This window comes from Oncorhynchus keta, chromosome 25, assembly GCF_023373465.1.
Source record: "Oncorhynchus keta strain PuntledgeMale-10-30-2019 chromosome 25, Oket_V2, whole genome shotgun sequence".
In the NCBI taxonomy this organism is placed as follows: Eukaryota; Metazoa; Chordata; class Actinopteri; order Salmoniformes; family Salmonidae; genus Oncorhynchus; species Oncorhynchus keta.
Window position 1 is genome coordinate 15,906,235 of NC_068445.1, and position 12,482 is coordinate 15,918,716.

The 12,482-nt window shown below is 44.9% G+C and overlaps 1 protein-coding gene across 6 annotated transcripts in view; it reads right to left on the reverse strand.

The window, feature by feature from the left end:
* The window catches only part of LOC118358283 (pre-B-cell leukemia transcription factor 3-like), a 75,990-nt gene that overhangs the window by 13,513 nt on the left and 49,995 nt on the right, over positions 1–12,482 (reverse strand). For all 6 annotated transcript variants that reach the window (XM_035735911.2, XM_035735909.2, XM_035735915.2 and 3 more), the window contains exons 3-4: positions 1,928–2,169; positions 952–1,142 (exon numbers count right to left, since the gene is read on the reverse strand). In XM_035735911.2, coding sequence (XP_035591804.1) covers positions 952–1,142; positions 1,928–2,169 — 433 coding nt within the window. The remainder of the gene's footprint in view (positions 1–951; positions 1,143–1,927; positions 2,170–12,482) is intronic.

Below are 12,482 nucleotides of genomic sequence, written 5' to 3' on the forward strand. Positions count from 1 at the left end.
ACAAATTGCACAATCAATCTCACACATAAATGGTGAAAATAATGAGGAATGTGGGTCTGAGAGAGGCGTCTGGACCGGAATATTGTGTCCTGCCTTTCAGCACCATCCTCATCAACAGACACCAAGCCATCCGGCGACCCACAAACACACACAACACAAACACGTACAGTACATTGCTTAATTTGGTCTGTTGGTCTCTGATCTCCAGTCCAAGCGTGTAATGTGTAGTGTTTAGTGCAGTGGATGGGTAGGCGTGGTGATGGAGAGCTAGGCCCAATTGCCCAGTCGGAGTGCATCTCGGTACATTATAGAAATCACAACATGCCCAGCTGAGCATTCTTCCTGAAGTGCCACAGCCCCAGGGAACTTCAGTGGGAGCAAAGCAACTCTAACTAGATCCGGGTCCCCTTCTTCCCCCCAGGGCACTACTTACCATGTTATTGAGCATTAACTTATTTTGCCTTGTTTACTGCACTTCACGAAAGCAATGGGAAGCAAATGTGCTTCTGCTTGGTTTGCTTTAGCCCTAAACTTCCTCCCGCTCTCCTTAGAGCTCCACTCCACAAACTGTTTGTTATTACAGTAATCCAGAACACCTGCTCATGACCTCCACTCCACCAATTACACATGACTTTGTTCCTGCTTCATTTAATCTAAACTGCTTTCAGGTGCTAGCGGATGATTGTTTTGAGAAGATGGCTATAATACATAACGAATGCACTTTATGGCAAGATCATCTGTGAATATTTGCAGTGTGCTCTTTGGCGCTGTATGTTGTGGGTTCGTTTTTTCTCAGACAGGAAGTGCATTTCTCTAATGTTGTTATTACGATCATATGTCTACATAGAGTTCTGTCTATGGGTACCTTCCGATGCTCCAGGCGAGAAACATTGGTTTTGTGCATCACAGTGAAACACACAGGAACACACACGCACATATATACACACTGACCTGGCATCAAGGAATCTGGAGCGCAGGATCATGACGGCCTCACAGGTGCTCTGTTTGAGCTGCATCTGGATGGAGCTGAACTTGCGGTGGATGATCCCCACCATGCGCTCGATCTCTTTGGGAGAGATGGGTCGCGTGCGGGACTGCTCCCTCAGCAGGTTCATCACATGGGTGGTGAACTCGTTACACGCCTGCAGAGAAATCACAGAGCATAACCCAGCCCTGTTAGTGTACTCCTGGCTGTATCTTTTGGCGAGGTACAACTCTCTAAGTAGCTGACCCGCCTCCCTTGGTTAAAAGCATCTTCACTGAACGTGCCCTGTATTTATCCTACTGCTGAGTGCTTCAATGACTTAATAGGTGAAGTCATCTATGAATGCAAATGCCGATTTGCAATTTGGCTTTGGCCCAGCACAGAGAGAATTTAACCAGCTTTTTGTTAAACCAGTAGTTCATACATGATTCATTAGAATAACTCATTTACGTTGTGCACACTTTAGCTCATTACTCTGAGTAAAATTCGTTAAGTATTTACATTTAGATAATTAAACAGGGAAACACCCCTAAGAAAGATGCCTTCACTCCAGGCAATACTATCTCTCAGAATGAGAGAGTACATTTGTGTAATTTACCTCGCCGCCTTGCTGAGGCAGTGTTCCAACCTTTCATTTTCTCCTATAATACTCCTCTGTTTTATTGCTGAAGCTCAACGTGGCAGCCTAATGAGTTGATCGTATTCTCATTTTACTGAGTCGACTGCACCACTCCTCAGAATTTGTTCACGAACCACACAATATATACATGTTTACAATATTACAAGGGGAATATTTTGTTCCCAGTTTTGTACTCATGGTGATTAATATTACTGGCAATATTTCTAGAACATCAGGGCAAAGTGAGAATGAAAAACATCATGCAAGCCTATGAAGCTTAAAGGTGTGATGTAAAGGAGGTTAAAGGTGTGACTCACACCCACCTGTTCGTATTTCTCCAGCTCTGTGTGGTAGATCTGTCTGATCTGGGTGAGTTTGGATCTGTAGTCTGAGTGTTCGATGGAGTTGTCTGAGGCCCCGCCCGAGGCTGCAGCTGCAGCGGCTGCAGCGGCTGATCCACCCCCTTTCTCTGGTCCTGACACGCCCTCCGCCAGCAGCATGTTGTCCAGGCGCATGAGCTGGGGGTCAGGAGGGTCCTCCTCCTGGGAACCACGGATGCTGAGGCCTGAGAGACAAGAGAGAGAAAAAGAGAGAGAGAGAGAGAGAGAGAGAGAGAGAGAGAGAGAGAGAGAGAGAGAGAGAGAGAGAGAGAGAGAGAGAGAGAGAGACACATGATGACATCCAGACCTCCAGACATGACACAGAGGCTTTTTGATTAGTGGGCTGTATGATAGGGCAGAACCTCCATGGTAACTGCAAAGTAATATCACTCCATTATTTGTTTAGTGTTCCTTTGAAACCAGAGGGTGAGTTTGATTGGCTCACCAAGAACCACACCTAGACACATATTCTCAAACAACTCCATGGCTGACTGGGTGATTTCCATTAGGGTGGCAAACACACAACATCTAAAATTATGCAGCTAAAGTAGCAGCCTCACAAGTATTGTCTTGTACAGAATCCTGAGCAGTGAGCCACTAAAGCCCAAATTCACTGGATGTCTGAATTCTGGTACGTGCAAACATTGCAGGGGTAATTAACGCCATTACCTCAACAGAATCGTAAAGCCGTAGTGTGGGACAGGTAGTCCCCTGTGGGCATGGATTGGGTACTTCCTGTCTATGGTCTGTATTCCTGTTGCCCAAGCCTTCTTTTAACTGCACACTGTGCTGCTCACTGTGTGTACAGGGTGCCTTACATGACAGCAACATCCATAAACTGACAAAAGCTCAACTGCAAGGTAGCGCTTCTATTCTCCGAAAGGATGAATATACCTCAAGCATGTGTCTGCCTTTTCGGCATAGAGCAGAGCCTTAAATCACAATTGTCACTTTGTTTTCTGAGATAAAACACACATTTTGCATTATTCCACTTCATTTACAACAATCTGCGAGAACTACTGTACTACTACACTATAAAAAAAGAAGATCCTGCTAATTGTGCACTTATTTACTCTGCAACTAAGAAACCTCAGGGCACACGCCCGTGCACGCACACACCCACAATTCGTTGAGCGCTGACTTTTGCTGCTGTTTCTTTTTCCTTCTTTCTTATCTTTCAACAAATCCTGATTAGCCATCAGTCAGCCTCGGAGCACACCTGCGCGCATAGAGAATGTTGCCATGACGGCTGCAAAGAAAAAAAACTGCAGCAGTTCAGAATTAACAGCCAAATAGCCCTGTATTATTTAGTCTAATAAATGGATTAAAAAAACTGCACCCAATCTGCAGTAAACACTGAGTGCCCACTCAGACGTTATGATTACCAGAGTTGTCTCAATTCAATAATCTGCCTGCGATTCAGGGATTTCCAGCAGCTCATTAAGGCTTCATTAAGATATGGTGAGCCTCTGAATTCCAAATAAGAAGATTAGTGGTTCTATTGTGTGAGGCAGTAGCCAAGCAATCAGAGGCCCTCTCAAATCAAATCAAATCACATTTTATTTGTCACATACACATGGTTAGCAGATGTTAATGCGAGTGTAGTGAAATGCTTGTGCTTCTAGTTCCGAACATGCAGTAAAATCTAGCAAGTAATCTAACCTAACAATTTCACAAGAATATGTCCATACAAATATACGAATGAGTGATGGCCGAACGGCATAGGCAAGATGCAGTAGATGGTATAGAGTACAGTATATACATATGAGATGAGTAATGTAGGGTATGTAAACATTAGTGGCATTGTTTAAAGTGGCGAGTGATACATTTATTACATCAATTTTTCCATTATTAAAGTGGCTAGAGTTGAGTCAGTATCTTGTCAGCAGCCACTCAATGTTAGTGATGGCTGTTTAACAATCTTGAGATAAAAGCTGTTTTTCAGTCTCTCGGTCCCAGCTTTGATGCACCTGTACTGACCTCACCTTCTGGATGATAGCGAGGTGAACAGGCAGTGGCTTGGGTGGTTGTTGTCCTTGATGATCTTTTTGGCCTTCCTGTGACATTGGTTGGTGCAGGTGTCCTGGAGGGCAGGAAGTTTCCCCCGGTGATGCATTGTGCAGACCTCACTACCCTCTGGAGAGCCTTACGGTTATGGGCGGAGCAGTTGCCGTACCAGGTGGTGATACAGCCCGACAGCATGCTCTCGATTGTGCATCTGTGTTTGTGAGTGTTTTTGGTGGCAAGCCGAATATCTTCAGCCTCCTGAGGTTGAAGAGGCGCTGCTGCGCCTTCTTCACCACACTGTCTGTGTGGGTGGCCGATTTCAGTTTGTCCGTGATGTGTACGCCCTCTCCACTACTGTCCACTACTGTCCCATCAATGTGGATAGGGGGCTGCTCCCTCTGCTGTTTCCTGAAGTCCACGATGATCTCCTTTGTTTTTTGACATTGAGTGTGAGCTTATTTTCCTGACACCACATTCCGAGGGCCCTCACCTCATCCCTGTAGGCCGTCTTGTCGTTGTTGGTAATCAAGCCTACCACTGTAGTGTCGTCTGCAAACTTGATGATTGAGTTGGAGGCGTGCATGGCCACGCAGTCGTGAGTGAACAGGGAGTACAGGTGAGAACGCACCCTTGTGGAGCCCCAGTGTTGAGGATCAGTGGGGTGGAGATGTTGTTACCTACCCTCACCACCTGGGGGCGGCCCGTCAGGAAGAGCAGGACCCAGTTGCACAGGGCGGGGTCGAGACCCAGGGTCCAGATGGGTTAGTGCAGTGTGATTGCGATTGCGTCGCCTGTAGACCTATTGGGGCAGTAAGCTAATTCGAGTGGGTCTAGGGTTTCAGGTAGGGTGGAGGTGATATGGTCCTTGACTAGTCTCTCAAAGCACTTCATGATTACGGAAGTGAGTGCTACGGGGCGGTAGTCATTTAGCTCATTTACCTTAGCTTTCTTGGGAACAGGAACAATGGTGGCCGTCTTGAAGCATGTGGGAACAGCAGACTGGGATAAGGATTGATTGAATATGTCCGTAAACACACCAGCCGTCTGGGTCTGCAGCCCTGCGAGGGTTAACACATTTAAATGTTTTACTCACGTTGGCTGCAGTGAAGGAGAGCCCGCAGGTTTTGGTAGCGGGCCGTGTCAGTGGCACTGTATTGTCCTTAAAGCGAGCAAAGAAGTTGTTTAGTCTGTCTGGGAGCAAGACATTGTGGTCCGCGACAGGGCTGATTTTTCTTTTGTGATTGACTGTAGACCCTGCCGCAAATTCTACCATCAATCCACGGTTTCTGGTTAGGGAATACGCTCACTGAATCAGCGTATTCATCAATGTTGTTGTCCGCCGCTATGCGGAACATATCCCAGTCCACGTGATCGAAGCAATCTTGAAGCGTGGAATCAGATTGGTCAGACCAGTGTTGAACAGACCTGAGCGCGGGTGCTTCCTGTTTTAGTTTCTGTCTATAGGCTGGGAGCAACAAAATGGAGTCGTGGTCAGCTTTTCCGAAAGGAGGGTGGGGGAGGGCCTTATATGCGTAGTTGGAATAAAAATGATATAGGGTTTTGCCAGCCCGGTTTGCGCAATCGATGTGCTGATAGAATTTAGGAAGCTTTGTTTTCAGATTAGCCTTGTAAAAATCCCCAGCTACAATAAATGCAGCCTCGGGATATGTGGTTTCCAGTTTACATAGAGTTGAATGAAGTTCTTTCAGGGCCATCGATGTGTCTGCTTGGGGGGGAATATACACGACTGTGATTATGATTGAAGAGAATTCTCTTGGTAGATAATGCAGTCGGCATTTGATTGTGAGGAATTCTAAGTCAGGTGAACAAAAGGACTTGAGTTCCTGTATGTTGTTATGATCACACCACGTCTTGTTAATCATAAGGCATAAGGCTTCTTTTTACCAGAGAGATGCTTGTTTCTGTCAGCATGATGCGTGAAGAAACCAGGAGGCTGTACCGACTACGATAGCGTGTCTCGAGTGAGCCATGTTTCCGTGAAACAAAGAACGTTACAATCTCTGATGTCTCTCTGGAAGGCAACTCTTGCTCGGATTTCATCTACCTTGTTGTCAAGAGACTGAACATTGGCGAGTAGTATGCTTGGGAGCGGTGCGCAATGTGCCCGTCTACGGAGCCTGACCAGAAGAATGCTCCGTCTGCCCCTTCTACAGCCGCGTTGTTTTGGGTCGCCGGCTGGGATCCGATCCATTGTCCTGCGTGGTGGGCCAAACAGATGATCCGCTTCGGGAAAGTTGTATTCCTGGTCGTAATGTTGGTGAGTTGACGTTGCTCTTATATCCAATAGTTCCTCCCGACTGTATGTAATAAAACCTAAGATTTCCTGGGGTAACAATGTAAGAAATAACACATAAAAAAATAAAATACTGCATAGTTTCCTAGGAACGCAAAGCGAGGCGTCCATCGCTGTTGCGCCGGAAGTGCCTGGCACTAACTGAGCGACTGACCAAGCACACCTAGTGAGTAGGCACTGGAGTGTGTTAAGCGTCTCTCTCTCTCGCTCAGACACATAAACACAAAATTGAGCTGAAAACAGTGACACTATATGGTCCTTTTAAATGAACATGATGTCATTTCTCCTATCACATTCCCAATTGACATTGGTGTGTATGGTGTGTGTAGCTCAGATGTGGAGATGCGAATGCAAGACAAATGTGTGTCTATTCATGGATTGTCTGGATGTTTGTCTTGTAGGTGTAATGGTGTGAAAGTAGAGGATGAATGTGGCCATTTGTGTTGGAGACACTGATGCTGGAAGAGTTGTAGCATCAGGTCTGCCAAGCCAAATCACCCATGTGGACAATATGCCATTAACTCCACTAACTCTAACCCCATCCCCATCATACCTGCAAAGATGCTAAGCTATTAGAATCGTATCTATGGTGGTGGCAATAGCTGGAGGTTGATCTACCAAACAGGTTTGCTCAGAGCAGTACTTTTGTCTACCTTTTGCTGCAGACACTTGTTTAAGTCTGCACTTTCCTTTGTGCTGGAGGTGCTAGTAAGTAGGTAGGCACGTTTTTCATGTCAGGTATATTAACTAGAACTCTGAGAGCAGCCGTTCACATTTCCACACCAAGCCCATGTTGTCACTTTCACTCCACTCTTTATCCAGGGGAAATACAGCTGGGGGAATTTACAGGGCTTTTCAGTTAAATGGACATAAATCACTGGTTTCATTCCAACCAAATAATCACCGGCCATAAAGAGCTCCTTGTCTCTTACCATATATTACCTCAAAGTTCCTATGAGCAATAATGTGGCCATTCAGAGCTTGGGAAAACAGACCGAGGTATTAGGAAGTGACATGTAATCCTGTTATGAAGCTGACGTGTGGAGTGGCCATGACATTTTTATCATAAGTGTCCATTTCTATTTGGGAAATCAGCGGGATAAAAATGATTACTCTACTGGTCTGAGATTGTGCCGCCCCTCCAGCAGCCCACTAGGGTGTGTTTGTGCCAGAGCAGCTATCGAGCCCCATCCATAACAAACACGTTTGGAAACACTGCCACCCTCCACCTGGCTCAACATACAGTAGGGAGCAGCTCTCATTCAAAAGACCAAGTGCTGCGATTTTCCTCACAAAGTCTATCTACTACTGTCCCACTGGGTAAAAACTGGTTGAATCAATGTTGTTTCCACGTCATTTCAACCCAAAACAATATAGTATATGTGATGGTGTTAAATCCTCGTGGAAAACTGATTGGACTTGCAAAACAGTAATCAACGTACTGCAAGGGAATTGTCTTTTTTTCACCCAACTTTTAAGCTAAATCCAATATCATGGTGATTAAGTTTGGGGGGGGGGGGATTTCTCGTTGAATTCACGTTGGTTGACAACTCAACCAAATGTCAATCAAAACTAGACGTTGGAATGACGCCTGTGCCCAGCGGGGTGCTTCTCTCCCTCTCCCTCTCACTCCCCTTGTATTTTTGTTTTCTCTCATCATCAAAATCTTTGTTCATGTTACTTAATACTTAATTTCTCCTCTAGGTTTGAAAGGAATAGAAGTCGACAATGTGATTAATACATTCATATCAGCGAGGTCTGGCCTGACTTTTGATTTGTACATGTTTCAATGTCATATCTGATCCGAGACAATAACACATACGACAGATAAAGACAAAGCAGGCCTCTCTCACAGCCTCTCTCCCCTCCTCTGTTTATGATAATTTCCGGTTTCAGGCCGTTGTCTCGTTCATCACCCCTGCTTGAAGTTCTGACAGTGATCTGAGCAGTGCCTCCAGCCTCTCCTTCCTACCACCTCTTTCCCCCTGTGCCCTCTTTCATTCCGTTGGCTTAGCTGACCTTTGGCCAGTGCTTGTTTACTCTCATCACTGAAGTGTGAGCTGGAGAGCCATAAAGGTAGAGCCCTGCTGGGTTAATGTGAGCTTCTGAGTAGAGGAGCAGAATCAGGGGCTGGAGCAGGGTTATCCACCAGTTCATACTGCAGTACTACACTGTTATAGAGAACAGTGACAATCATTTTTTCTAATGAGATGATTTTCTTATTTTTGCATTTCCTTTCTTTTAATATTTCTTCCACAGATTGAATCAAAAGACTAATTATTTTTCTCTCTATAGCATGTGATTGGATAGAGGGCTAAGAATATGGAACAATATAAACTGTAGAATAGTGTCGTAAATTGTTGGGAAACTGTGTGCCTTGCTGTATTTGAAAGAACACCGCTGTATTGTAACTTCCACTGCTTTCAAAATATCCTGTTCGATACACTTAACCCTGATCCCCTGCAGTTCCTTTCCTGCTCAATGCTTCCAACGAATGGGCCCAGCGCATATCTACACACTCTGCATCTAATTGCATCGATCCACAAAGGTCTCCCAAAGCTAACTAATCGAAACAGAATTTATTTTCTGTCAATAATTGCAAAGGTCATCTCTCTTAAACCAGGAGACAATCCCAGGCAGTACAGATACGGGCAGGCTGTGGTTCTCCTCTCTCCTCTCAGCCCTCTCTGTCGTGTGTATTAGTGAAGATCCCTGATTTCCACCATGTGATTAGACCACACTGCCAAAGCAACACACCAGAGACCACGGAGGACTTAAGAGAAACACTATCACAAAGAGCACCGTGTCACTACAGTCTTGTTCCCATGTCTCTTTTGACTTAATATCATCTCAATTTTCAAAGCCCCCGGATCAGTGGCTGTCCTCTTTGGAAGCAAGGAAGTGCATCAAATTACCATTGGAAATCTTTTGTTCTGGCAAATCAAAAATAAAGATTCTCTTTCATTGATGTCGTTAAAGTCTCTTATAAGCTTGGCCTACATCCACATGGTACAAAGAATCTGGGAGAATGCCTGCGGGCTCTCTCAAGCATGTACATAATTAACATGCCATTAACACATTAATACACATTAGCTATTCCCAATGTTAATGGCAATCACACTGAGGGAAAGCTAGCACGCATTAGCCACATTTTGTTCCAATTTCTTTCTTACCATGAAAGAGCTGAAAAGGATCCTGTCTAATTCAGGGGCTAAATCATTATATTTCCCCATAGACAGAAACAGTGGCTTTGACAGTTCTCTGCACATGTCTGTCAATGCGTGCTCACACTCTCTCTTTCAAACTGCATCAATAGGAAAAGATACACACATTACATTACTATTCCATCTCAATAAAAAGAGACTTCAAAGCATGCAAGTTCTCGTTGTATTCAATGTAAACCGCAAAGCGTTTGACTTTAAAGGAAGAGAAACTGTGGGGATGAACAAGTGAGCATGCCGATTAAATGCAGAGTAATAGAGGGTAAGAAAGGGACCCTAAACTGGGGAATCCCTGTCCAACATGATGCTGTATTTCCTCCCAGTATGGTGAGTGATAAGATAATCAGCAGGCCCGTTGACAGTGAAGTGGTACAGCCCCCCAGTGCTGGGTCAAGTCATACACCACCAGCACACTCTAAACGGACAGCACGAGGGTGGAGGGACAAGACGTGACAAAAAGTGGCTCCGGTCAGAGAAGAAGATCCCTGTCAGCTCAGGTAGCCTTTGTCCTTCGATGATGATGCTCTCCTCTCCCAAAGGAGGCTTTGACAAGGTAATGGGGAGGGGGTGTACTCCAAATCAGAAAGATGGGAGGGGGATGGGTTAGGGGGTGGGAATAGATAACCCGAACAAACATCTTGTAGACATTTTGCCGAGTACACCAAAATGAATCACTGTCCCATTGTGGTACGGACATTTCTGGAATGTGACACAAGGCATGACAGGCCAGGGAGAGAGGATGGGAGAAAACTGAGGGAGGGAGACTGGGTAAACAAGGCCTAGTGTCACTTGCTGTGTCTGTGTGTGTGTCCGTGTGTGTGTGTATGTGTGTGTCCACTCTGAATGCTGCCCTCTCAGACTATGGTGGGCAGGCAGCCAAATGGCGCGGTGATGGCTGACCAGGCCTCGCTGTGGCGGCCGCACGCGGCGGTCGGGGAGACTGGCCAAATGAGTGGACAGGACCTCCGTTACAGATCAGCACACAGACTGACCCTACAGAACACATACAGGGATCAGCAGCAATCACCAACTCAATTCTGCATGTTTACCTAATGAACCACTTACCATCAATATTAACATAAACCTAGTAGAAAGATATGACGTATTTATATACCTCATAAAAAAATTGCATCTTGCTCTACTTTAGTAACAAATAAATGAGATTTACAATAAAGTACTCATGTAAAATTTCAATATGACTAAGATAATTTGTTGCTTCTTCCCTCTTCATTTCATATCTTATGTACTTTTGGTTTTTAGCTGCTAGCCTCAATTTACTGCAAAAGTACCCAGATTTTCTATTCAGACCCCAAGCACATAATGCAAATGTGGCACTGAAAGCCACTTATGAAATACCCAAAGGCAACTAATCTCTCCTCCTCTTGTTCCAGCCTTCTCTGCAGCTCCCTAATTAGAAGATTGTATGAAACCAGGTCACACAGCAGGTCCTGCACACACAGACAACCAGGCATATATACAGATACCATTTCATCTAAACATCATGTGCATGAAGCCATGCATACATTATTCTACAGGCTAACAGTGTTATTAATCCCATGATTTTACTGTTGTCCTCTAAAGAAATGGTTTAGGGTTGAAGAATTGTGTGTGTGTGTGTGTGTGTGTGTGTGTGTGTGTGTGTGTGTGTGTGTGTGTGTGTGTGTGTGTGTGTGTGTGTGTGTGTGTGTGTGTGTGTGTGTGTGTGTGTGTGTGTGTGTGTGTGTGTGTGTTACTCATGCACACATAAACCATAAAGCAGCACGGGGAACATACAGCAGACCATGATCCAGTGCCAGACAAATTATTCTTTGCAGTGGCATTTCTACACGAGAGTTGACAGTCTATCATTTAGATTTTGTTGCAGTGTATCCACGCTAGAGACTGCACTGCCTGAAGGAGAAGGAGCTGTTTCCCTCTGAAGAATGCATTTTATAGAGAAGAATATGACTCCAAATTATAAATTAACATTCCCTTCACAGCCGAGCTAACGTATATAGTCCCAATTACACTTGGAGGCAGAGGCTGTACCGGTGTAAAATGGGCGTCTTTGACACACAAAAGAATATCATACTGCTGAGCGGTGAGAAATGCTGAGAAGCGCACCATACATTTGTTTTTACAGTGTTTATGACCTAAGGTAAATAGTGAATGTGATTTGGAGAGACAGAATGCTCAGGTCAGCCAAAGTCACGTGTACCTGAACAGGAGCATCATAGCTTCTGGCGTATTGTTGTGCCTGATGCTGCAGGTTGCTGTGGTCTGCAGTGTGACTTTGAGGAGGAGCTGGACAAATCAACGTCCAGTCCCAACAACAGCATGTGACAGAAGCAGGCCAGAGAGGATGGACAGAGGAACAGAGACTACCAGGAAGGCTGCCAATCTACTCTTAATCAGCTCTCCTTTTGCTCAACGCATCACATCATATCCATCACAAGAATAATTGTGACAGTACTACAGTGGTATTGGGGTTTAATACAAACTATTATAATAGGGATTCACAATAAAATAAAAATGTCGATAATAATTCCAGCAACAAATTGCTAAAGGGAAAAACCCTTTGTTTTTTGTGTTTAATTTGATTTTATGAGTAACTGTTCTGTATTTATGGTGCTACTGCTTGTCTGGTATCCAGTGAACAAGTTAAAAAAGGTTATTTGTTTCTAATTATTCTCAAAGTGTATTTTACACACCATTTAATGAGTTTGACTGGAGGAGTGGCCATGGGCTGTGACTTCCTCCCCTAGTTATCCAAGATGAACCGTCCAGTCTCCCCCACGTCACCCCCATCATGTGAATCAAGTCCCTCTCCCTACTCAATTCTCTACAACGGCTTCACCGAAGCAAGACAACAGCTCCCGTGCCATCTCGTCTCGGCTTACCGGGAGAGAGAGGGGGTTGGGGGGGACAGAGCGAGGGGCTTGCTCCATAATTACAGTAATTAACAGTTGCAGATTTA